Genomic DNA, 26,008 nt, shown 5'->3' on the forward strand with positions numbered 1-26,008 from the left:
TGGCAGAGCAGCAGCCTCTCCTATGAGGACAGGCTGAGAGAGTTGGGGTTGTTCAGCCTGGAGAAGAGAAGGCTCCAGGCAGACCTAGCAGCCTTCCAGTACCTAAAGGGGGTCTATAGGAAAGCTGGAGAGAGACTTTTACAAGGGCATGTAGTGATAGGACAAGGGGTAATGGCTTTAAACTGAAAAAGAACATATTTAGATTAGATGTAAGGAAGAAGTTCTTCACTTTGATGGTGGTGAGGCACTGGCACAGGCTGCCCATAGAAGTTTTGGATGCCCCATCCCTGGAAGTGTTCGAGGTCAGGTTGGATGGATCCTTGAGCAACCTGGTCTAGTGGAAGGTGTCCCTGCCCATGGCAGGGGGGAGTGAGAGACAGGACACAGTTAACGCCTCAAACACCCATTGTGACTGACAGGGACCGGGGCCCGGCTCGCTTGCCAGGTCCGGCAACAAGGCAAGTTCTGCATAGCAGCCCCACGTGACGTGGGACACCAGAGGCGTGTCGGAGGATGCGCAGTCCCATGCCCTGATGAACTGAGCAGGACAACTCACCGTATATGGCCATGGGTCACCCAGAGCTTATTTGGGGAGGGGGCTCACGACCACCCCCCGTAACGGCGCCTGCGCAGAAGACCAAGAGGGGGAGTGACTGATGTGAAAAAAGGTGGGAGCTGGGCTATAAAAGGCGCAGACACGAAGAAGCCGTGCGCATGCCCTCTGGGACTGGACCTCTAGACTGGTTGGACCAACGCTGGACCCAGGACCGGTGAAATCTTTGTCTTTTCTCTTTTCTTTCTCTCCTTCTCTCTTTCCATAATCCCTATACCTCATCCCTTTAGACATAAACCACTGACCAAGTCTGGGACTAGGAGTGGATCCAGCCGCCGCTGGGCTCCTCTCTGAGAAGGAGTCCAGAAAGCAAGGGGGTCTGCTCTGAACCTCATGACTCAACAGGAGGGCTCTCCTTATTGTCTTACATATGGTTACCATGGTTCCCTGACATAGTTCCATGCCCATTCTTGTTGTAAGAAACCACACCACCTGCCGTTAACACCTTCCAAGTTCAGGCTGCTTCTGCCAAAAATAAAAAGTTTCACCGATCGCTTCATGTCGTTGCACCTTCATTTAGCCCGAGGGAATTCCGAATTCACCATGACCCCTCCCTGGTCTGTCCAGCCCAGGTCGTGACAAGGGCTTGGAACTAGATGATCTTTAAGATCCCTTCTAACCCAAACCATTCGATGATAAGACATGATAAGCGTGAAAACTGAGTCTCCAAATAATAAAATAAGAGCACGGTAGTCAAATATCTTACGTTGGGACCACGTATAAGAACAACCAATAAAATTATACAGGAAGAGTGACTAAGCATTATCCTTTTGGCTGTCATCACAAGGATCTAAAATTTTCTTCATTTTCCCTTCCCCAAACACACACACAGATTGCACACATCAGTGCTAAGCATCAAGTCAAAACACGAACTGTTAGTAAGGATCAGTGAGAGAAATCATGGTCCTACAAAAACAGACACACAAAAAGTTACTTCATAGGCTTTAATGTTTATGGTGTAGTTGCAAACCCTTCTTAAACTGTAGGAACAGACTTCCTCTAAAACATCCTAAGCGCAAAAATTTACCCTAAGAACAAACTCCACTTTTTGTGCAGCACTGCAATGATAGCGGACAGAATCAGACTCACAGCTGGATTCCCACCACCTTCTCATCAAGCCCTCAGCTGGATTTGTGCAAATGCAAAACAGCTAAAACAGGAAAACTCTGGTTCAGTGAGGAGATCATTTAATTTTTACTACAAATGATAGAGAAAAATCACCCAGCTGGTGTCAGATCCTCAGGTGAGGTTAATTGGGTGGGGGGGGGGGATCTTTTATGTATTTGTTGAGCATGTTTGAAGTGGAAGCAACCGTGACAGCAGACAAAGAATACCACAATGGCATTTTTAGAGCCACCTTTAAAACTGGACCCTAAAGGTCTGGCTCCTGCAGGTGTTCTGCAGGGCCAAATTCACAGGTCTCCACGTGTTTTCACCTATGCAGAAGTACTTGCTTTCTTGAAGAAACAAGAGCCAGAAGCAGTAGCTAGACTCAACCTTAGAAACCACCAAACTGCTTGGATCTAGAAGTTAATTTTTTCTCTTGGAGCTGAGAAGCATGCAACAATGAAGTATACTATCTGTTCAGCATAAAATTTACATATGCCATCAATAACAACGTTAATTGTCACCACCTCAGCTCATCTTTGTCGGATTTCTAAACAGTATTCTCAGGAATTTTTCAGGAAAGGGCGCTCTTGGGTTTGCTCTGTACTGGGTGAGCACATTTTATAGTTCCAGGAAGAGCCTGGCAAAGCAGGAACCTTCATAAATACACTTCAGAGTACAGAAGGTTCAAGCAGAGAAATATAATTTAAAAGTGAATTTATTTCTCTGAACTGGCATGAAGGGAAAATGTTACTGGTGAACAGCCGTATCTACAATCCTCAGATGAATGTTACTGAAGGTTCTGTTTATTTTAAGTGCAGCAGGAACAGCTTTAATTTCCTTATAAAGATTCTACAGGACAAGGTAACATCTCCTTTGGGAAGTGAATGCAGAAAGGACTCAAAATTTTGCCATCTTTACTGAGATAGGTTGAATGAGTCAGTGCTTCATAATGACGTGCATTAATATGCATGGCCACTTTGTTTCATCAATAAAAAGCCAAATAGCTTAAATGACTAAAGGCAGAAACAGCTTTTGTTACGCATACACATAAGTTTTAAATTCTCTGGTAGCTCCGCAGTCCTGGAAAAGGCTACTTTTAAATAAAATTATATGGAAAAAATATACATAAGTACATTGTGCACTTGAAGAAAAACCATACGCATACTTTATGCTGATCAAATGTTTTCTATTATAATCTACATCTTTCCCAGTCTGAGGGACACTTGCCCAGCACTTCACTGAATGATACAGAGTGTAACGAGAAACCAGGTAAGAGATTTTCTGGTGTGTTGGGCATGAAGAGCAAGAACAGATCTGCAGAAATGAGAATTTTTAAGGCATATTCTCAACTGACCTATTTACTAGAGTTAAGGATGAAGCCACCAGAGCCTTTGTTTTCAGGCATTTGAAGTGAAAGGAGCAATGCAATTTTATGTTCACAAACAACCTAGTTCCTAGAGACCACGGCTGCGGTTCTCACCTGTTGCTTGTACCCTAGAACCTTAATTCAAATACGGTATGAAATAACTGTTTATCAGGGCATGTTAGGAGAACTGATTTTAAACACCATCAACATTGCACCAAGCAAATAAAATTACAACTTACTGATTTTTAGAAGTCTCAAATGAGTCACAAAATACTTATCTAGCTATGCTTTAGAAATGCTAGTATCACTTCTTGTTCTGCTATCACAAGTGATTAATAGCACACCTTTTTCTCTTCTTACACATGTAAACATTGCCTGGTATATAACCTAATAACCTTTTTTATTTGAAAACATAGACTCACTACTTGTATAAGAAGAAATGTGTGAATGGCCCAGGTAAGGAAATCCTAAACATCCCTATTCTAACTGAAGCTAATGCATTAAATAGGGATCCCATATCCTATTCTAAGTAAAAAATGGTGGAAGAGAGTCTTGGCCTCATCTCTGCCAAAAAATGAAATCAAACTAAGTACCTTGCACTTCGCTCCTTCCTTGTAGGAGGGGCATCATTCACGTGTTGGTTTAACTTTCAATCTTAACACACATCACTCATGCTTTGCAGAAGGTATCTTGGGGAAGTTTACAAACATCCCTGCCAGATGGATAACCCAGACTTAATATCAATTCATTTTGGAGAAGTTTTATAAAAATCTGGAATTTAGATTTGGTTCCAACTGCAGCAAGATAAGCAGTTATGTTACTTCAAAACTGAAGTTGGTTCTTTTTGGTTCTGCTCCTCAGAAGACTTCTGTAAACAACAACTGTGAGTCTACGTACAAGATGACACTGTTGATTTCCATATAACCTTGTTATCATACAAAGTCGTAATTGTGGTGGGCAAGACTGTCATGGACGATCACAGTCAGTTCCGTACAAGAACTATATACTGAAAATAGATATATAGGGATTGATATTGGGCCCAACGCTGTTTAGTATCTTCAGAAGTGACCTGGATGATGGGATCAGGTGTACCCTGATGAAGTTTGCTGATGATACCAAACTCAGTGGGGAAGCGGACACTTGAGAGACACCCTGCAGAAAGACCTGGATCGGCTGGACGAGTGGGCTAACAAGAACTTTATGAAGCTCAACAAAGACAAACGTAAGGTCTTGCACCTGGGAAAACACAATCCAGGAGTGCAGCACAGGCTGGGATCTACCCGGCTGGCGAGCAGTTCTGTGGAAAAGGACCTGGGGGTCCCGGCGGACAAGCAGCTCGGTATGAGTGAGCAGTGTGCTGCTGCGGCAAAGCAAGCCAACAGAATGCTGGGTTGCGTCAACAAGGGCATCACCAGCAGAGATAAAGAAGTCATTATCCCACTCTACTCAGCGCTTGTCAGGCCACACCTGGAACACTGTGTTCAGTTTTGGTCCCCGCTATACAAAGAAGCTGTGGACAGGCTGGAGAGGGTCCAGAGAAGGGCCACAAAGATGACCCAAGGACTGGGAAGCCTGCCCTATGAGGAAAGGCTGAGAGAACTGGCTTTGTTCAGCCTTGAGAAAAGAAGGCTTAGGGGAGACTTTATCACCATGTTCCAGTACTTACAGGGTGGCTACAAAGAAGACGGAGACTCCCTTCTTACAAGGAGTCGCCTGGAAAAAACGAGGGGTAATGGGTACAGGTTACTCCTGGGGAGATTCCAATTGGACACAAAAGGAAAATTTTTCAAAATGAGAACAATCAGCCATTGAAATAATCTCCCCAGGGAAGTGGTGGATTCCCCAACATTGGACACTTTGAAGATTCAGCTGGACAAGGTGCTAGGCCATCTTGTATAGACCGTGCTTTTGCCAAGAAAGGTTGGATCAGATGATCCTTCAGGTCCCTTCCAACCTGGTATTCTATGAGTCTATGAAAATCTTCAACTGGACTCTGCTGAAGCAGAGGGGCAGTACATAAATGGGAACACTAGGGTCAGTACTCACGAAGCTCCGGGCTCTGAAAAAGAAGCATGCCTTGGGACTTTCCTTTACAGACAGAACTGCAGTAGTCCAGCATAAACACTAAAAATGTATTTATCTTTACGAACAGGTTTACACTGGCTACAGCTAAGAAAAAAACTTCTTGGTCAGCTTTGGATAATAACAAACCTCTTGCCAATCTCAGCAGATGTGACAACAATTGGCTAGGATCTAAGTGTTCAAAGGTGACAAGTGTCACCAAAATTATTTTCAAAGCATATTTAAGGTTCATATCACACTAGTAATAACAACAAAAAAAACAACTAAGGAAGACACTAAAGATACTGAAAGGATAGGATTTGTATTCTTCAATAGGTGCATCTCCTGCTGTCTATTCCCCATCATAAGGCATGACGGGAGATCCCTATCAGCTGCATAACTTCAGACTTTTCTTTTTTTTCTTACTATACAGAGAACTATTATTTTAGGTGGAGACAGTATACAACTAACACGCTGAAAAAGAAGTAGGTTACTTTACAGTGGCGAGACTGGGATTCAGTTTTTTGCGGTTTATTTCCTCAGCTCCCCAAAATCACGTGATCTTTAGCAAGAAACTGAACTGAACTTCTCACTGATCACAGGGACAGAACTGGAATTCTTAAGTTTTTTTCCCCCAGAATTTTCATACCATTCTTCTATTCCAGGTTTCCACGACCAAGCTGCAGTTTCCAGCTCTGAAAGTTTGCACTGGCATGTCACAAGTGACTCCTCACAAACCTCCACTATGTAGAAATATAGCCTCAGGCTGTGAGAGACTAGCCAACCCTACAGGAGCAGGGCTAAATAACAAAAACCCCTACAAGACTGAAAGATAAGAATGATCAAAGGAAAGAGTCTAGGAGACAAGCATGACAAGAAAAAACAGAAACAAGCAGACAAAAAAATTAATAAGGATGAGAAGGAAAGATTCTCTGCATTGAGGAATACTGAAACAGTCAATTTTTGAAAGGAAGTGGGGGCAGAGATGTAGGCCACTTCTGTATTATTCATTTTATTCATTTGTTAAACAAGGACAACCCCACTTATTAATCTACTGAAACAATACAAGGATTAATTCCCCATCTGTGCAATACTTCCAAAGCCTCATACAAAAGCACCAATGAAACTGAGTGTTTTGCTCAGTGTTTGTTGTAGTAACAGGTATACAAGGATCACCACCAGATTATTCCTGTGTATAGATAGACCTTTAGTCAAAGTTACAAAGTTCCCACATGGAAAAGCTTTGACCTTTTGGCTCCCACACAGCAAAAAACACTTCTGCAATAACTACACACACCTGCCTGCCTACATTAAATTACGTAGAAGAGACCTCTACGCAAACTGAACTGACTGCAAATCTCTCTTCTGCTCAAGATATCAAGAACATGATCAAGATCATAAGAGGCACAGAAAACTAAGTGTATTTAATTGAAGTTGATGGGCAGGGAGGAGAGGGGAAGGACAATTTGCCAAAAGAAAAATGCAGATATGGCCAAATCCTGCCCCTGGACATACTGCTCACTCATTTCATGACACCACACAAATCACTTCCTAACTTTTTGTCTCAGGACCTCCCATCAGCAGCCAGCCATGAAGAAAGGATGATATGCCTACTACTACTCCCGTAAAATCAGCTGAAGATCTACAAATTAGTTCTGCAAGGAATGCATGTGACTTAAATACTCACCGCTGGAGCTTCCAGGAGTACTGAACTGGGAAGTTTCAAGGAACTTTCGAGGTGTAGATAAGTTAGTAACATCCATAAGAGGTACAGGAGAGGCATCTTTCACAAGTGAACTGTGTGAAAGGAGAGAATTAAACAGTTTACTATTATTTACAAAATTAGTTCACAACAAATTATCCATTTATTTCTTAAATTTGTAAGCCTAAGCAATAGATATACATAACACACAGTTTTGATACAAGAGGTTTACAAAACCTAACTTAAAGCAGAAGTCCGCAGATGAATACAAGTGGATGTCTATATATACACGTTTGACTGAAAAGGGAAAAAGCAAAAAAACGCAATGATGAGGGAATGCTGTCATGTCAAAGGCAAAATTTGTTATCCCAAGGCCTCTGTGAATTTAATAGCACTCTAGACTTGTCTGACTGGTCACAGCAACACGATCAGGACACAGGCACGTTGGAGCTTGCCATAGCGCGTGATTTATTTCCTGGCAGACGCGTTCACCTCCAGCACAATTAACTACTGCTAGCATGATGATAAATTAACATGGAATTCTTAAGATCTTTCTGGAAAACTACATATTGAGGAGAAGAGATGCTCCCATTTCCATGGCTTCTGTCAACTACTTAATCATTCAAGCTTTTCTAGCTCCCACTAGAAACCTCCACTCTTTTTCCTCCCCTTCAAATTCCTGTTCTGTGCACACCTACATGCATCCCTCTCCAAATGAACCTCCTCAGAAAGGAAAGACTTTCTGCTTGGTCATTTTCATAATAAATTCACATAGTATTATTTGCCAGAAATTTGTCATGCTGCCCCAGCTGCATAATGAAAGGCATAAAGCTGGAGGTGGCAGGGGAACACAAGCAAGAAATCATTTTTTAAGAGAAAGAAGTGGAGAATGCTCCTGTAATAGGGTTCAGTATGTTCCCTTAGAGATCAAAATGCTTATAGAAACCTGCAAAGACAAAGGCTAAGCTTACTGTCCTGCATAAGAACCACCTATACTCCCTATACACCTACAATACCATACTTACAGGGATTAGCTATGCATTCCAGCTTAGCAGTGTTAGACAGAACACACTTAAAACCAATACAAGAAATAATTATAAACGTTATTGCATCCTGGTCAACAGCCAGTCTAGGGCAACATGCTGAAACAAAGCAACAAGACTGTCTGTGATGCAAGAGTTCATGTTACCAAATATCAATGATGTGCAACAGGGAATGTGAAAAAAAAGATAGAAAAGAAGAAAACGGATACCTGTAGCAGTTGCACAAAACTGCAGTTAATTAGCAGTCGCATAGTCTGGGTACGCCAAAGCTTTGTGTCTGTTTTTAATTAACAAGATGAGTAAGGAAGAGACTGATGACTTGCTAGCAACCTTCCTTCCTAGAAATTTCAACTTCAATCAATCCTTTATTTCTTAAATTCATTTAATGTAACTTACTATCTCTCCTCTTATTTTTGGTAAGCATTTTTTATTCCTTCTCATAATAGAATACTAATTTTATCTTTTCTCTACATCTTTATCATATGCTGGCTCCCTTTTTGCTCCCAGCCCCTGTTTATGACCTCTCCTACTCTACAACAGTTATCTTCCAATACTGTGTGCCTCTTTTCTAGCCACTATCTTTCTTCCTTCCAACAACTCTATTGCCCTGAAACTTCGAATTCGCAAAATTAGGAAAAAATAGCCAGGCACCTACACTTAAGCTGAGTTTCCACTGATCTGAGGCACCAACCAGGTAAGACGTTTCAACGTCTTTAAAACACCATAGAAACACAACAAGAGCCATGACACTCCTCAGGCACTTCATAAGGTTACTAGCCATAGGGTGCAATATTGGTTAGCTGGAAATCTTTTAAACCTTGGACATTTGCTAGAAAAGATGACCAGTCTTTCCCTGTGTTCTTCCCTTTGCCTGACCTGAGCCTCATGATCATGACATTTGTAGGAAAGGTATATGCATCAGACAAGGAAAAGAATGCTAAAAGGAACTGACCTCATCATTATTCTGTGGGAAACGGCACAAAACCAACAGAATCACTAAGCAAAAGTGAAAGAAGGATAACAGACTGTTCACAGGCTTCAAGGTGCATGAACATATTTGGAGTTTTTCTGCTCTCCACAGCCATGAACCTGAGAAATTTGCTTGCCAAAAATGAAAGGTTGAGGTCTAAGTCGATGGCACTTTCCCAAGAAAGTGTCTCCTTATGAAAGGGAGAATATAGTCTTCTTCCCCCCCAGACCTGTTGTCAGTTAGCATCACACCAAACCCACCTTATTCTCCCTTTCTCCTTGTTGCGTTGTCCTACTCGGTTAGTTGATTTGATGTAAAGATGACGGTGTAATTCATCTATCAGGACTAAGTGCATGTTCATCTTCTTACTGTGGAGCTCCAGTCTCAGATCACTCAATCCCTCCACCTGAAGAAGGGGACCCTCCAAGGAGTCTACCGCTGACACCTGGAAGGAGAACACATTGACAACTTTTAAAGGTCAATTCATTTATCTCTCAGGACTTTTCTCTTTGATTTGGGGAGTGTCTGAATACCATGATAATTCTATCCATACACTTTTAAAGCAGAAAACATTTAAGTACTATTTCTTTATTTCTATTCCTAAAAGAAAATTCAATATATAAAAAGGGTCTAATATGCGAACAACTCAGATTTAATGAGCGGTCATCAAATATTTTGAGCATATGTATAAAACAACTTATTTAAACACAGCCTGTTAAATAAAAATCAAAGCACAGTTTATCACAAAATAAGAGGATTATCAAGTAGAAAAGTGTTAGAAAACAATACTGACAATGATGTTTGATTGTCTTCATTCTTTTCATTACAGAAACACCAACAAAACATTATTCTCAATTCTACAAATGGGGAGAAGATGGCTTAAACTTTATTTGCTTAAAGTGATGTCATGACATAGCTGAAAAAGCTTAGAAGGCCTCATGTTCTAGTCTACATAGCTGCTATGTCATGCAACTACACAATTTAAATAAACATAGCCATCAGCTTAATGAAAACTATTGCTAGTTCAAAGGTACTTTTGAACTCTAAAGAGTGTGGGGTCTTTTTAATGCTCAATTATTAAGGCTCAAATTAAGCAAAATAACTTTATACAAGCAACAGAGTAACAGACAAGGATCTTGACAAACAGCAACGTAAACAGGCCATAGATAACATTTCTCTACTGATGCACTTCAACAGTGACCAGCTGACATCCAGTGGGCACTAGACTAAGGAATCTAATTTACATTTGTATCCTAAAAACAAACGTGGACAAAAGCCACCAGGAATGACAAATCAGTGCACAAAAGCAACGCTGTCAAATTGCATCTCTCCCAGATTGTTTTTCAGAGCACTTCCACAGTTACAAAAAAAAAAAAGTCATCCCTCTGCAGTTTCCAAAATCTCAGTGCTGATTTTGTAAGAAACTACAAATAACATGATCTGCACACAGAGATTTAAAATTAAAAAAAAAAAAAAAAAAAATCATTCCCTAATAACTGAAGATACTATTAGTGAAAGAAGACATTTGCTTGCACTTCAGGATTTAAGTTTATAGCAAAACCTGTCAGGTAAACATTAAAAATGAAAAGCAAGAACATACAGTAAGTAGACAGCCAAACTAAGGTCTGGTCCCTTAATACCAGTAAATATTAATTATACTGAAAGAACATCTATCAACGCTGTATTACACTGCTTGCCTCCAAGTCAAGATTGACCCTGAAATAGCTTTGGGGCAGTTAGGCTTTTTAAATTAAGAGCAGTTTCTAAGAAGAAAATGCACTTTTTCCTGACTCCTGAAAAATTTTGCCAAGAAATCCCTAACTATGAAATTCTCTTGTCTGCATGGATGATGAGAGCATGGACTTGCTGCCAGTGTTCAGGCTAGAGCTCAGTCTTCAGAAAGAATTTGTATCACAGTATTAATCACAGAGGACTGAACGGGCCCCTCCTAAGCCCACCAACGCTGCAACTTCAACAGCATTTACAGGTTTCCTAGCACTTGACACAAAAAGCACTATCCATCCTCTTTCTTCCCAGTATCTATTTGTGAACAGTAATGCAAGTTTGGCCATAACACATCAGAAAACCACACCACACATGAAGCAAAAAAACCCGAATTTGCTTCTTCCCAAAAAGCTGACATGCCACTGTAAATACAAATAGAGAAGGCTCAACAGGCATGCAGACACAGCTTAGAAACCTTTGGCAGAAGTGTAAGTGCTAATTTTTATCTTCTTCCTTTGGCAGGTAGAGATGCACCCCAAATTTCCCAATTCCAAAGGCGCTTTAACCCCCCCAGTCACTTCAGGAGAGTTAGAGTCATTCATCACTGCCCTGAAAGCTGTCAGCAATTTCACCAAAGCAAGAACAAGATCAGGAACAACATTTGTCAAACTGAGAAGCTGAGAGATGAAAATGCAGTGAGAGCAGAACTGAAAGCAAGCAGGAAAATGACATTAAAGAGGTTCCAAGACATCCAGGAAAAGTATTATCTGAAACACAAGCAGCAAAAATTCAAAGCTTTCTGCTCAGATCATCTGGCTCTATTTTTATCTTCCCAGTTCCTAAAGAGTTAGTTATTCTCAAAACTAATTAAGATCAATGTACAGCTTTCAAGCACATGTTCTAAGAAGCAAATGGAACAATTGTTTATTGCACTTTAAAAAAAAAAAAAAAAAAAAATCAACAAAACAAAACCAAACCCCCCCATATTGTTATGCACTGAAATTTCTCCTTCTAGAAAAAGCTGTTTGTGTTTGGGTTTTTTTTTTTATTTGGTGGGGTTTGTCAGGTGGTTTTTTTAATGGCCTTTCTGACACTTCATATTTGCAGTCAGACAACCTGGAAATTCTGTCCTCGATAAATGCCACTTTCACAGTGATTGAACTCTACAGGTGAATAACAAAGGCGAGTTTCAGTGTTATGCACTCAGAGCCCATTAACTTCAGGCAGCCCCACTCCAGTAAAACCTCACTTAACCATGAATTATCTAGACAGAGCGCAGCAGAAAGTCATAGAATCACAGAATGGTTTGGGTTGGAGGGGGCCTTGAAGACCATCTAGTTCCAACCCCCCTGCCATGGGCAGGGACACCTTCCACTACACCAGGTTGCTCCAAGCCCCATCCAACCTGGCCTTGAACACTGCCAGGGATTTGGCATCTACCACCGCTCTGAGCAACCTGTTCCAGTGCCTCACCACCCTCAAAGTGAAGAGCTTCTTCCTTACACCTAATCTAAATATGTTCTTTTTCAGTTTAAAGCCATTACCCCTTGTCCTATCACTACCTGCCCTTGTCAAAAGCCCCTCCCCATCTTTCTTGTAGGCTCCCTTTAGGTACTGGAAGGCTGCTAGAAGGTCTCCCCAGAGCCTTCTCTTCTCCAGGCTGAACAACCCCAACTCTCTCAGCCTGTACTCACAGCAGAGGTGCTCCAGCCCTCTGATCATCTTCATGGCCTCCTCTGGACTCGCTCCAACAGGTCCATGGCCTTCTGATGTTGGGGGTCGCAGAGCTGGACGCAGTACTGCAGGGGGGTGTCACCAGAGCGGAGCAGAGGGGCAGAATCCCCTCCCTCGACCTGCTGGTCACGCTGCTTTTGATGCAGCCCAGGGTACGGTTGGCTTTCTGGCCTGCGAGAGCACATTGCCAGGTCATGATGAGCTTCTCGTCAACCAACACCCCCAAGTCCTTCTCCACAAGGCTACTCTCAATCCACTCAGCGCCCAGCGTGTATTTGTGCTTGGGATTGCGCCGACCCATGTGCAGGACCTTGCACTTGGCCTTGTTGAACTTCAGGAGGTTCGCACAGTCCCACCTCTCAAGCCTGTCGAGGTCCCTCTGGATGACATCCCTTCCCTCCAGCGTGTCGACCGCACCACACAGCTTGGTGTGGTCGGCAGACTTGCTGAGGGTGCGCTCAATCCCACTGTCCATGTCGCCAAAAAAGATGTTACACAGCGCCGGTCCCAGTACCGACCCCTGAGGAACCCCACTCATCACTGCTCTCCACTCGGACATCGAGCCGTTGACCGCAACTCTTTGAGGGCGACCATCCAGCCAATTCCTTATCCACCGAGTGGTCCATCCGTCAAATCCATGTCTCTCCAATTTAGAGACAAGGATGTCGTGCAGGACAGTGTCACTTTGCACAAGTCCAGGTAGATGATGTCAGCTGCTCTTCCCTTATCTACCAACACTCTAACCCCGTCATAGAAGGCCACCAAATGCGTCAGGCACGATTTGCCCTTAGTGAAGCCATGTTGGCTGTCACCAGTCACCTCCTTACTTTCCACGTACCCTAGCATAGTTTCCAGGAGGATCTGCTCCGTGATCTTGCCAGGCACAGAGTGGCTGACTGGGCTGTTGTTCCCCAGGTCTTCCTTTTTTCCCTTTTTAAAAATGGGGTTTATGTTTCCCCTTTTCCAGCTTTAATGTTCAGAACAGTTTGGGTCTGGAATGCAGCCAAGGGCTCAATTCAAGTTCATGGAAGTCAAGGTAAAGTTTCCAATTGGTTTAGGTGGCAACAAGTATAAACATTCTGTTTACAACAAAGAAAAGAAACCAAATATTTTTCACTTCTGTAGTTTTACTTGCAGACAGATGATTTAAGTCCTGGCAACAAGCTAGCTATAAAGCATCACCCCAGATTATATTTCAGAATACAAAAACATGAGATTAAAACACTTGTCTAATTTGTGTGCTGGATAACCTACCACAGAACAGTAGCATAAGCAACTAAAATGAAGCAGAAATGTCTATGAAGAATGCACAAAATTAAAAATACACTACAAATAGATCTAACAATGGAACTGTTATGAGAAAAATGTTGACAAGCTTGTTTTTCACCCTACTATTCTGGAAAAAATCAGTTCTTAAAACTCATTTTCAGCAAATAACCACATTGTCATCACAAAGGCTTTGTTCTCCAGAAGCAGGAAGATTAAGAGTTACAAGAGATGGATAGAAAAGAAAGGGAAGCAGAAAGTGAATAGGAAGAGCAGTAATAATGACAACAGCTCTGCTGACTACTTGGAAACACAAGCAGAAGTAGTTTACAATTGGCTTTAAATAAAGTCCAAGTATCCATCTGGGCCATGTTAATACTACGGTCAACTATCTCAAGAAACAGTAAGGTTAGAAAGGGACTGGAAAATCCCCATGGTGGGTCAGCCGAGAGCACAGCCAATGCCACTTGCAGCCAAGAAAAATAAGGTGAGCACTGAGAGCAAGACTAGAAAGAAAGAAGACTCTTTTAATTTAATTCATAAGAGGACTAGATCTAACATTGGCAAAGTTTAAATCAAGACCAGAATTTTATGCCCCCACTCAGCTAGTAACACACCATCACTTGTATTATGCAAGAGACCCAAATGTATGATAAAAATACTTTCAGCTTTGAAGATCAGAGATTTATTTACTGGTGTATCATCAACTCATCACTCAACTTGGGCATACCATTTCAACTAGTTGTTCTTAACCTTTTCTCATTTCAAACCCTGATATGCAAAAGGAGCTAGATGAGTGGGAGACAGGCTGCACAAAGCAGTAACAGGTCAGAGTACAACACAAATACTGCTCTGCAAAAAAAGTATTGCTGTTCTTCAAGTTAGTAGTGACTCCTCCAGTTAGAGAACCTTAATTTAGAAGAAAAACCCTTATTTTTGGTTTCTATTTTTTATTGTGGATGCTGCTCCTCTGCTTACAGTATAAAGAACTAATCAAGAAAAAGGTGCATTCTAAAAAGAAACCTAAGTGTTGGGGGTTGAGTGTATTTATATTGCTAGCACCATTCCTAGACATAAAAAGCTTTTCACATTTTAAAAGGTAACTGTCTCCCTGTCTTGAATACTAAACTTTAAAAAAAATAGGGACTTTGTATTTAAATTGTATCTATTATTTTTCCACTCATTTTTTTACAGATTTATCTGGAGTCCTCAGACAGCAGACAGAAGCCCTTCACTTCTAATAATTGGTACCACTTTTTAGGATTTTAATTTTATTACTTTGAACAATTAGTAGAAAAACCATACGAGCTACAACATTTCCACATTGGTTTTAGTATTTTCAGTACATTATAGCAACTTTTGGATTTTTTCAGTTCACCAGCAGTGTTCTGAATGCTCACTTCAAAAGAAGCAGCGCTGGGAAATTAAACAACTCTACATTTAAAGAAGCAGTATAAACCACTCTGTTGTCTAATGCTAGAATAACAGAACTTCTCTGGCTGCTATCTTCTACCACATTCATCTCTGCTTTACAGAACTTGTTGTACATTAAAATTAAAAGGCATTTGAGCCCTCTTATATGGCACCTGCCATTAAGGATAACGGTGAGGCCAAAGGCTATCCACACCTACCAAAGAGTGATCTCAAATGCAAACTGCACAATGCCCATATACTAGGATGAGAAATAATTGTAGCAGCTCAGAAGCACACTGTGGTCACTGAGTAAACACTGATGTCTAAGGGCAGCAAGCACAGACTTCAACATTTTATGTCAGAGCAAGTCAAAGAATTCTGGAAGTCTGGAATCAGCATTCATAGCGTTACTAGAATAATACACTGATCCAACTTGGAAGGGACTTCTAGGTTTCTAGTCCAAACCCCTGCTCAAAGTAGGGCTAACTTCAATGTTAGATCAGGCTGCTCAGGGCCTCTAGTCAAAGTTTGAAAATCTGCAAGCATGGAGATTCACTGTCTCTCTGGTCTCTTGCTCCTGGTGTTTAACACCTCATGGGGAAGAATTTTCTCCTTTTGTCCAGCCAGTGTCTTCCACAGAAACCGGTGATGGTTGCCTCTCATTCATTCACTGTGCACTTCTGAGAGAAGTCTGGCTCCATTTTTCCCTCTAACTCTTTCAGATGGTCACAGACAGCAAAAAACCACTCTTTTCTGCAGGCTGAACAAACCCAATTACTGCAGCATCTTCTTATATGTTGTGTGCTGCTAAAGCCCCACCACCCTGGGCGCTCTCCACTGGACTCGCTCCCGTACGTTTCCTTTCCCATACAAGAAAAGGTATGTACCTTTCTTGTAGAGGGGCCCCCAAAACTCCGTGTGGTACTCCAGATGCAGCCTCACAAGCGCACAGTCACTTGCCTTGATCTGCTGGCTATGATCCTGCAAATATAGGAGTGGGGACATCCAAATAATGGGACACAGCGTGATTCAGCACAACACAGTGTTATCAAAAAGTCCGAGGGAACCGAACCTTGTTTTTCCTGTCATTGCCACCCTGCACATACACTGAACTGAGGGTGCAATTAATACACTGCCCCTGCTTTTTGCTCCTTTTCCTTGCTCTGGTAGGTGTGTTGGATAATGAGGATTAAAGATGCTATGAAACATGAAAGGGTATCGCATTTAATTAGATTTTCTCCCCTTTCTCTTCTCCCTTCAGCTTCGACTGTATTTCCCAAGTAGTTACCTGGGTTTTAACACTCCTATTACCTACTGTGTGCTATTCATACTTACAAAAGGACTAATGTATATAGAGGGGAAGAGTTAACACTACAAGACTCTGGTTAAGACTGATAATGGAATAGCAGCCTTTTTCAGAGAACCTGAAAATTAGATGTACAGAAGAGAACTACAAGAGGTTCAAGGGTCCAGAAAAAGCACCTGAGGGTCCTTCAAGCCTCTTTCTTACACCCACCTGGCTTAGCTAACTGGAAATGAGTAAGTGATTTTTTTTTTTTTTCTGAGGGTGGGAGGTTAGAGGTAGATAATGGCATTGTGTTTGAGTACCTAGACACAAAGATAATTATAGGTAAGAGAACTCCCCAACATGTTTTCTTTTGGCAGGGGTTGGGGTGCAGAGAGAAGCTACAGCAAGAGAAAACAGCTGGATGGTGAATCAACAGACAAAAATTATGTTATTCTTCTTTAAAAAGCTGATTTACCATGAGCGAATAGTACCAAAAGAAATGGTAGGTAATCCCCACCACCATGTCTTTTTACTCTTTTTTTTTTTTTTTTTTTAAATCCCTGAAAGAAATGTCTCTCTCCCATTGAAAGCTACACTTAAATAAATACAGAACAACTGTATTTAGTCAAATAATAATTAAAATATCAGTCTGGATTAAAATAGAATTTGGCTTAGATAATCTGATGGTTATTTCTGGTGTTAAAGTCTACTTATCTATATCTACTTATTATTGTACTTATTATTACCTAGAGTAGTAAGTAGTGACCCTTTAGAAAATAAGGATCAATTAAATAAGCCTGAAAAAAGAGCTCTGCTTTGTATGAGCTAAAAATTGCAAGTTTATAGAAAATAACTGTGGCACCAGAACCACTATGCAGCTTGTTTAAAGGTCACAGTCAGTTTATAGCAGGGCTTAATTGCCTTAAAAAGAAAATGTAGCTAAACATTTGCCTATCATAACGTCCAATCTGGAAGGTTTTAATTTAGTGTTTTACAACAAACTAGAACCTAAGTACTAGCAAGATATTTGTTAAAATTCTTCTTTCTTTCCTTACTTTGGCCAAAGTTTTCCAATCTGCTTGCAGTTAAGCCTCCATAGTCCCTTAAAAGGGTTTTCAACAGTATTTTAGCTTTCCAAAAAGCCTTGTAAAATAGATGTCAAAAGCAAAAAGAGGAAATTTTTTTTAAATTCTAGACCTCCACAATCCTGGAAGTCTATGAGCAGTAAAAAAAAAAAAAGAAAACCACCAACTAGGTGCTTCTTCAGGGCAAAGAAACAGAATAATGGTTGTTCGAACTAGAAAACCAAATGCTTTCCGGCTGGGATACCAGCCTATTCTGAGTTCAGACAACAGACAGGAAAACATGAACAAACAACTGAGAAAGGTTAAAAGAAAACAATGTGGTAGGTCACAATTTGAAGAAAAAAAAAAAAGTCATACACAAACACAGTATGACAAAAGGAAAAAAGCTGAACCCTCTGAATAAAACAGCAAATAAACAGCAGCAACCCAGAAAGTTTCAGCTGCCTTGCTGGATGAATAAAGACAATGCCGACATTTAAAAGGAGGAGAATTGATCTACTGCTTTTACAAGGAACTTGCTTTCAAAAGGTACAGGAAAGGAAAATGACTAAAAAATGGCTTAAATGTGTGTAGCCAGATCTAAACAAGTTCACTGAATTCAATTTGCACCTGACTTGTGTGAGATAAGGATCTAACCTGAAAAGTTTGCTTAAGAAACAGGAAAGTACTCACACTCCGGCTGTTGGGACTTCGCACCAGGCAAAAAGGCAGATTATCTACAAATTATGGTCTCTATTCAAAGAATTTAACATGATAAATTCAAGAGCGGATGATGCATTAGAGAACTGATCCTCCAACCTTCTAGCACTGCAAATACATCTAAGGGATGCTGAATTACACGACAAGGAATTTTCCAGTGGGCTGTTTTGGTTTGGGGTGGCACATGGCACCCCTGTTCCAACAAATTTAAAGAAACCAGCAACTGCAAGCGGCTGGAGACACACTCTTGGAGGGGGACCACTCTGAGGGACTGTGGCATGGGGGTAACCCACGCTGGAGTGGGGACAGCCTCAACAGGACTGCAGTTTGGGGGTAATCCACCTTGGAGCAGGCACTCTAAGGAAAAGCATAGCAGAGGAAAACCTGAAGAACCAAAGTCCTGCAGAGGAAACCAGTAAGAAGCAGAGTAGCAGAAAGAAACCCTCACAGATGACACCAACTTTCTGTGCCATCCATTCTCAGCAGAGGGAGTCCAACAGATTGAGCATACGCCATCGAAAAAATAAGTTGAGAAAGGGAGGGGAGTGAAGGGATTGGACTTAAATTGCACCTGGAGTAGAGTGAGAAAACATGTTTACTTAAGTGTTTTTTGAGGTGTTCTTTTTTTTTCCCACCTCAAAACCCAAATCACTGATCAGAATTTTGTGTTAACTAGCAATAAATTAAGCAAGAGTTCCCAACGTCAAGGCTGTTTTGCCTGCAAAATTCCCACATTTTCCATGGATGATGGACAGAATCACAGTATCACAGAACGGTTCAGGCTGGCAGGGACCTCTGGAGGTCATCTGGTCCAACCTCCCTGCTCAAGCCGGGGGCACCCAGAGCCAGTTGCCCACGACCGTATCCAGATGGCTTTTGAATATCTCCAAGGACGGAGATGCCACAATCTCCCTGGACAACCTGTGCCAGTGCTCAGTCACCCTCCCAGTAAAAAAGCATTTCCTGATGTTCAGAGGGAACCTCCCGTGTTTCAGTTTGTACCCATTGCCTCCTGTCCTGTCACTGGGCACCGCTGCACAGAGCCTGGCTCCGTCCTTTTGCACCTTCCTTCCAGCTATTTATACACATTGATAAGACCCCTCTTGAGCCTTCTCCTCTCCAGGCTGAACAGTCCCAGCTCCCTCAGCTTTTTGTCATAGGACAGATGTTCCAGTCCCTTCATCATCCTTGTGGAAGGGGCTAACATCCAGAAAGCAGAAGACTGTTGAGTACTTTGAGCTTCCACTGCTGAAAACACGTAATGAGTAACTGATTAAGCCTGCTTTTAAACTGCATTTATATTTTTTAATTAGAAGCTTGACGTAAGTCTTATCAAGTAAGCCTGTATTTCATCTGTAAATTTGTTCACTATTTTAGTTGCAATGTGAATCAAGATGAAGCTGAAAAGTTCTGCCTTTGAAAGTGGGACATCCAAATAATGGGACACATGGAAAACTGGCACTCAGGCTGCACTTAAACCCAAATATTGGGAATTGTCTGCTACCAAACAGCCACAGGCCAGCGTACAGCATAGTGTGAATTGGTATCAAGACAAACCAGTGAACGTGAGCGAGCTAAGATGACCCTGAACTTAAAGAACACCCAGATGGTCCCAAAGCAGGGAGCCTTTAGCTAAAAAGCATGGAAAATATGAAAAGCACACAGATCAAAGATAGCTATTCCCGACTGTCTCCTTCTCCTTAAAAAAAAGGAAAATGAGAAAAGGTACACAGGATGTGAAGATTAATGAGTAGCTGTAAAACACTGATGATGAACAGTACCGCGTGTTGATTAACATACTGGAAATTAAGATGATGGAAGAAATTGCTACCAATTTTGTTCACCTTTAAACAGTCTTGTAAGAATTAACAAGCTAAAAGCAAACAAAGAGCCATAAAAGACTGAGGACTAAAAAAGACAATTCCTTTGCAATATTTTGGAAATAGCTGAGGTCACTCTCCTACTTGAGATAAAAGGATTTGCAGACCAAATGATGCAAAAGGGGTAGAAGTTTGAAAGATTAGCTTGAAAGATTCTGAGCTACACACACACACAAAAGTGCTCAGGTTGCAAGAAAGGAGCTCATCCTGAGATAAGTAGTCAGTGTAAGCTTATTTGATGGGGGAAGGACAAGGAAAATGTACATATGGGAACAGGTTAAAAGGGTTACTTTTTGTTTGTGGCATTTGTTTTCTCTTAAACATAGCACCTTATATTAAGATTCCACCAGCACAATCATCAACATTACTGAAATGCAGCCACTTCAACAAAAGGAGGCAACAAGCAGCCGGCGTATGGCAGAGTGCCGAACAGTAAGAAAGTATATATAAAGGCTAAGGAGTAACACAATTCTTTTTTAATGCTTTAACAGAGCAGAAGAGTGTTTTCCAGAGAATCAAATTCCAGCAAGCTGAACTCCACAATTTTGCTTTCTAAATCAATCATCGCATCTAGACTTACCTTTTTTTTCTTTTTTTTTTCCCCCTAAAAGGAAATTTCAATGTTATCAGTTACAAGTATGGAGGAGGTCTATTAGATGACACAGCTGTTTCCCTACCCCTATAGTACTGCCTTAATTAAGTTATATTTTACAAAATTACTTTTCTATCTCTTGCTGATAAGACTACTGCTCCCACTTTATGAAAACGTCAAAACAAACCTGTTATAAACACATTAACACAAAGCGTAAATGTCCTTTAGTTTTCTTAAGTGTTTAAATGGCAAGGACCCAGTCTAACTTACTGTTTTCCTCTACAAACTTTAAAATATTTATAAAATTATGTTCCTCACTTGCTGTCCTTTACTCCAGCTACATAAATTTAATTCTTTCAAATTTGCCTTAGTCCTGTCACTCATCAATCATTCTACTTCCTCCTCCACTCGCTGTAATTCATCAATGTCTTTCTAGTAATAGTGCTGAAACTGAAAGCAGTGCTAAAGGAACAGAGTGGTTAAAAATCATGAAAAAGGATTATCCAACTGCTCACTTGGACATTAACACAAAACATGAGCAATTTCAACTACAGGATGGTCAAATGACTTCCCTGAAATAGGAAAGTCAGAGTATCTATCAGCATCAGAGAATTGCTTGAGACCTTTTCCATTACAGTGACAACTCGATGGACATGAGACATGTATTGCCCCAGTACCTGTGATAGTTGTGTGCCTTGAACCCTCAGTAGCTTCTGGGCAATCAGATGAAGTTAGCAAATCAAAAGATTCAGTATTATCCACAAGAAACACATCAGACAGGTCAGCTACAGAAGTCATTGCCAAAGGACAGTGTTGAAGCTGAAAGTTTAAATAGGTGCAAAAAGTGACAGGCACAAATTCAAGGAAGAAACACCTATAGAGTGCTATTCAACACAAAAGACATCAGTTTTTTCCGTCAAAAGCTGCATATTACCAAGTGCTGGAAGTTCACAGAGCGGTTTGGGAAAGGACTGCTATTGCTTGCTCTGTCCTCACTCTCCCTTCTAAACACCCTCTGCATCAGACACAGTATTGGCCTAAGACCACCTTTGGTCTGACCTTGTACAGACATCTATATTAAATCTCACTGAAGCACTGTCACGGACTACCAATACAGTTGTAGGTATTGTGAAGGCAGCAAAAATAAGAAGAAAGGCTTTTCCTTCCAGTTTTCATTTCCATAATTTTTTGTCTCTTGATTTAATGCATCCTCATTTAGTCTTAATAGCCATTAAGAAAAGCGTGTTTTTTCAGGACCATCTCTGTCCCAAAGGTCTTCTCTCTATATGAATGATGTATAGAACAATGAGGTTCTAATGCATTGAAGTAAAACATCACGATTTTCCTTTCAATGCAAACCTGCAGTTTCCCAAATTGATTCTCTTGCTGTCTTCAAGATGGCATTTAAAATTTTTTATGCTCCCCGTGTCCCATATCTCTGTTGTTAAAGGAATCTCTAAGTCCTTTCAATTAGCTCCTCAGCTATTAATTTACTAACTTTTCTTTATTATAGAATTCATAAATTCACAAGAGGTAATATTAAACTGTAGCACAAGACAACCATTGCCGCCTCCTTAAACAGGCACACTCTCCATACATCTTCATTTATGAGCTGTTCAGCATAAGTCTTCCTCTAAGTCTACATGACAAATGTTTCTTCTACCACACAATTTTGAAGGTTACTTGGTAGCATTATGCCAACTTTACCAGACATAAATCAGTTTACTTCAGTGGAGTACTTCTGGGTTAAATTCACCCCAAATGTTGCAAGTGCTTTACTAAAAACTAAATTTATTACACCTTCTCACTCACCACTCACTAGCTTTAAAGCTGCATTTTTTAAAATGCCATCAGATTTATCTAGTTTATTTTATATTGTCCCATAACTCAATCTATCGTCAACAATTTCTCTTGGTGTTTGTTCCAATATTTTACTATGAACAGAATTATGTCTGTACAATCCAGAGTTTAAAAAAGAATTCATGGAAAGACCAGTGATTACTGGAAAAACAACAACTGTATTCAAAGATGAAGTGATGAAAATGTGAATGTCTCACAGAAAAACGTCCACAGCATACCTTAATAATAAAAATAACCAACAGTATAAATACCAAAAGAAATACTAACCTGAAGGTATGTAATAACACCAGGTTCATGAGTTAAAAAAGGAAGCAAATGTAAACTAATCCACAAAACTCTCAAGCTGTTCGGAGTACTCCCAAGGAAGGATGCATCATTAAATGGCAGGAGCAATTGCCTTAAGCAAAGAACTTTTCATCACTGCATCTACACTATAATAAGGAAGGATTAAATTTAATGTTCAGAAATGCCCATTCCCAAAAGCACAGACCATCATGTTACAGGTGCCACTCCTGTTCATTAAAGACAGCATATTGTGTAACTGCAGCTTACTTTCACCATAAAAAGATGCTAGACACCTCTACTCCACCTTCATTACAGCATGTTTTCTTATTTAATAAACTTTCATCAGCTTAAATGAATGGTTGTTATTAGTAGAGCTAACAGCCACAGGATAATACTCTAGAGAGATATCAATGCTTGTTGATGCATTAACTAAGAGCGGAGGGGCTGAGGTCAAGCACGTGTCTATGCAAATGAAGCAGTATTAGGCACTAAGAGTTTAATGCAATAGTCTTCCTCAGATAATGGAAATTACAGGATAAAAAGAAGGAGATAAAGTTACTGATAAGTATATAACAGAAAAAATGATAAGAAGTTTCAAAGGGAAAGAAACACTCTACTTTCTAACATCTTTAAACCTAGCCTAGCAAGTTGGTCTAAAAAAAAAAAAATCAGAAAAGAGAATTTAAAAAGAAAAAAAAGAGAAAGATGCAGAAAAGAGGTGAAAGTTCTAACAATATGTAGCATGACTGCTTCTCATATAAGGAACTCAGAAGTACTCTAACAAACTTAATTAGTTAAGCTTTACAATGCTCCTTGAAGGCAGACAAGTAATACTAATAAACCCTAGCACCTGAGTAAAAGTACAGTATTTTAAATGAACGAGCAGCAGACAGAAGAAAGCTCATAATTTCCATGCTTATTTATGTGTGAATCACTAGAACATATCCTATGCATACATCAACTTAATAAAAACAAAGCTGCCGCCTTCTCTTCCATACCTCAACCATACAGAAATCATGATGTTTGCTAATCATTAAAAACTAAGGCAAAACAGTTCCTTTAAGTATAAACTGATATACCTCAGTAGGTAATCTGAAATGAGATACAACCCTTGAGATGTCAGCTTCTCAATGCTGTTTTCTAAAAGGCTTTGTAATCAATAAGGTCAACAATGACAAGACACAATGTTAGCAGAGGAAAGACTTCAAGGCCAGAAGTACTGAGAAAATATTACTATTTTTGTAATTCAGAAGAAAAAGAATTTCAAGCAGGACCAAAATTTAGATTTTGTAATAAAAGCATGTCTGTAGAATCCCAAACCAACAAAAGTCTCTTATTTCCACTTATGCCATTAATTCCAAAATATAAAACTGTTCCACAGCAGTACCTGAATCCCAGCTCTGCAATAAGAAATGCGGAAACAAAATAAAAGACTGTTTTTATTGATTTTCATTGTTCCAGCTGAAAGGCAGACAGTAAATAAAATGCATACCGAGAACTGTGTTGCAATTTTTTATTTTTTTTTAATTTAATTATTCCAGACTACTTACAGTCTAAGAAGTCTGCTCACTACACGGTACTTTTAATTGAAAGACTCTCCTTGTACCGTACTGAGGAAAGCCACAGGTAGCAGCTACATGCAAGTAACAAATATTAAAACTCCCAACCGTGCCCAGGGCTACAAACATCCAATGTTTTCTGGGAAGACATTAATCACTCCAAATGCCTTCAAGGAGGATTAACATGAAGTGCATAGAAAGGTAGGGGACACTTATCACATAGGAGACTTTCATTATGGGACGAGAGAGAAGAGGCCAAATATGCCCATGTGTACACACACACAGAGCAATATCCTCTCTTTGCTCCTTAGGAAACTTTTCAGTATTTTAAGCTCCTTGTTTGACTCCCACTTCCCAGAGCAAGTGAGGTTCCTGTTCTCATACACTGTTCTCCAAAATATCTGTACCCATTCTTAGTCTCTCCTCTATTTCCTTTTCCTATGCCACCTCTCCCTTCCAATGGCCTCAGTAGCTTTATGATTATCTCTGCGCAGCATTTCCCCTACTAAAATGTCTTTGACTTCTGCCCACGTTCTCACCAAGTAACCCAGTTGTGTTGTAAAGCCGTGCAGTTAAAAAAAAAAAAAAGGAATGTAAAATGCTTTGGCATGCAGACAATGGAGCTGGTCAGCATCTCCAGTTCAGATTGGTATATTCCTGACATAAAGGTTAGATTTCACAACAAAGTAATGCTCTTCAGAAAAAATAACTCAATACAGATCTTACAGTCTATGGAGCTGAGCAAAAATACATTTAATGCATCATAAGGATGCCAGTGGTGAAGTCAGTATGCTTTCACTCTGCTGCATCAGCACAATTGAAAATGACCTAATTTACCTGCAAACCAATCTCCTCTCCTGTACAGCTGGATGCCACGCCAAGTACATTTAATTGAATACAACAACAGTAACAGCCACTAGCTCGACTCTAGAAACTGAACAAACTGGCAACAATGCAAATTTGCAGTAAGAAAGCGGTCAGCTCTGAGAAAAGCCTGATATTATTATCCACTTCAGAAAGCAGAGCAGTAGACATATATTATTCTTTCCCTGACATACGGAAACTGAAATAGAAGTCCTTAACATTGAAAAAGAAAGAAAAGTAGGTGTTGGAGCATTCCCTGGCCTACTTCTTGAGAAACAAATTACTGTCATTTCAGCTTTGTATTTCTTGGGACAAAGACACAGAGGCTAAAGGAGAAGGATGTGCTCATGAGTAAAACACATATACACATCAGTTCCTAGCTCTGTCACACAAGGAAGTGTGAAGTTAAACTTAAGTGAAGACTAGTCAGAGGGCTTCATATTTCCTTCTTTCCATCTTCATACTTCCCTCCTGTCATCCTCCTAACAAGAAAGAAATTCAACTGGAAATAGCAGTTATCCTCACTCTTATCCTACGGATGTATTTCTGCAGTTTCATGATGTTTTGTTACCTGACACAATGCCACCCCAAAGGAACTGTACTGCACTGATAAATCAAGTTCAGAGTAAGTTGTGCTGGTTTGGGCTGGGATAAACTTAATTTTCTTCATAGTAGTTGGCATGGGGCTGTGTTTTGGATTTGTGCTGGGAACAGGGTTGATAACCCAGGGATGTTTTAGTTACTGCTGAGCAGTGCTTACCCAGAGCCAAGGGCTTTTCTGCTTCTCACCCCAACCGACCCAAGGGATATTCCAGACCAAGGGACGTCATGCTCAGCATATAGAGCTGGGGGAAGAAGAAGGAAGGGGGAGATGTTGGGAGTGATGGCGTTTG

General features: G+C 40.5%; 1 protein-coding gene across 1 annotated transcript in view; it reads right to left on the bottom strand.

Moving 5' to 3' along the window:
- Positions 1 to 26,008, bottom strand: part of LOC104840226 (exocyst complex component 4-like) — a 60,773-nt gene that overhangs the window by 5,570 nt on the left and 29,195 nt on the right. The window contains exons 4-5 of the mRNA XM_010581022.1: positions 9,126 to 9,310; positions 6,838 to 6,947 (exon numbers count right to left, since the gene is read on the bottom strand). Of these exons, the coding sequence (XP_010579324.1) occupies positions 6,838 to 6,947; positions 9,126 to 9,310 (295 nt within the window). The remainder of the gene's footprint in view (positions 1 to 6,837; positions 6,948 to 9,125; positions 9,311 to 26,008) is intronic.

The sequence above is a fragment of the Haliaeetus leucocephalus genome, unplaced genomic scaffold (genome assembly GCF_000737465.1).
Source record: "Haliaeetus leucocephalus isolate CR32 unplaced genomic scaffold, Haliaeetus_leucocephalus-4.0 Scaffold751, whole genome shotgun sequence".
In the NCBI taxonomy this organism is placed as follows: domain Eukaryota; kingdom Metazoa; phylum Chordata; class Aves; order Accipitriformes; family Accipitridae; genus Haliaeetus; species Haliaeetus leucocephalus.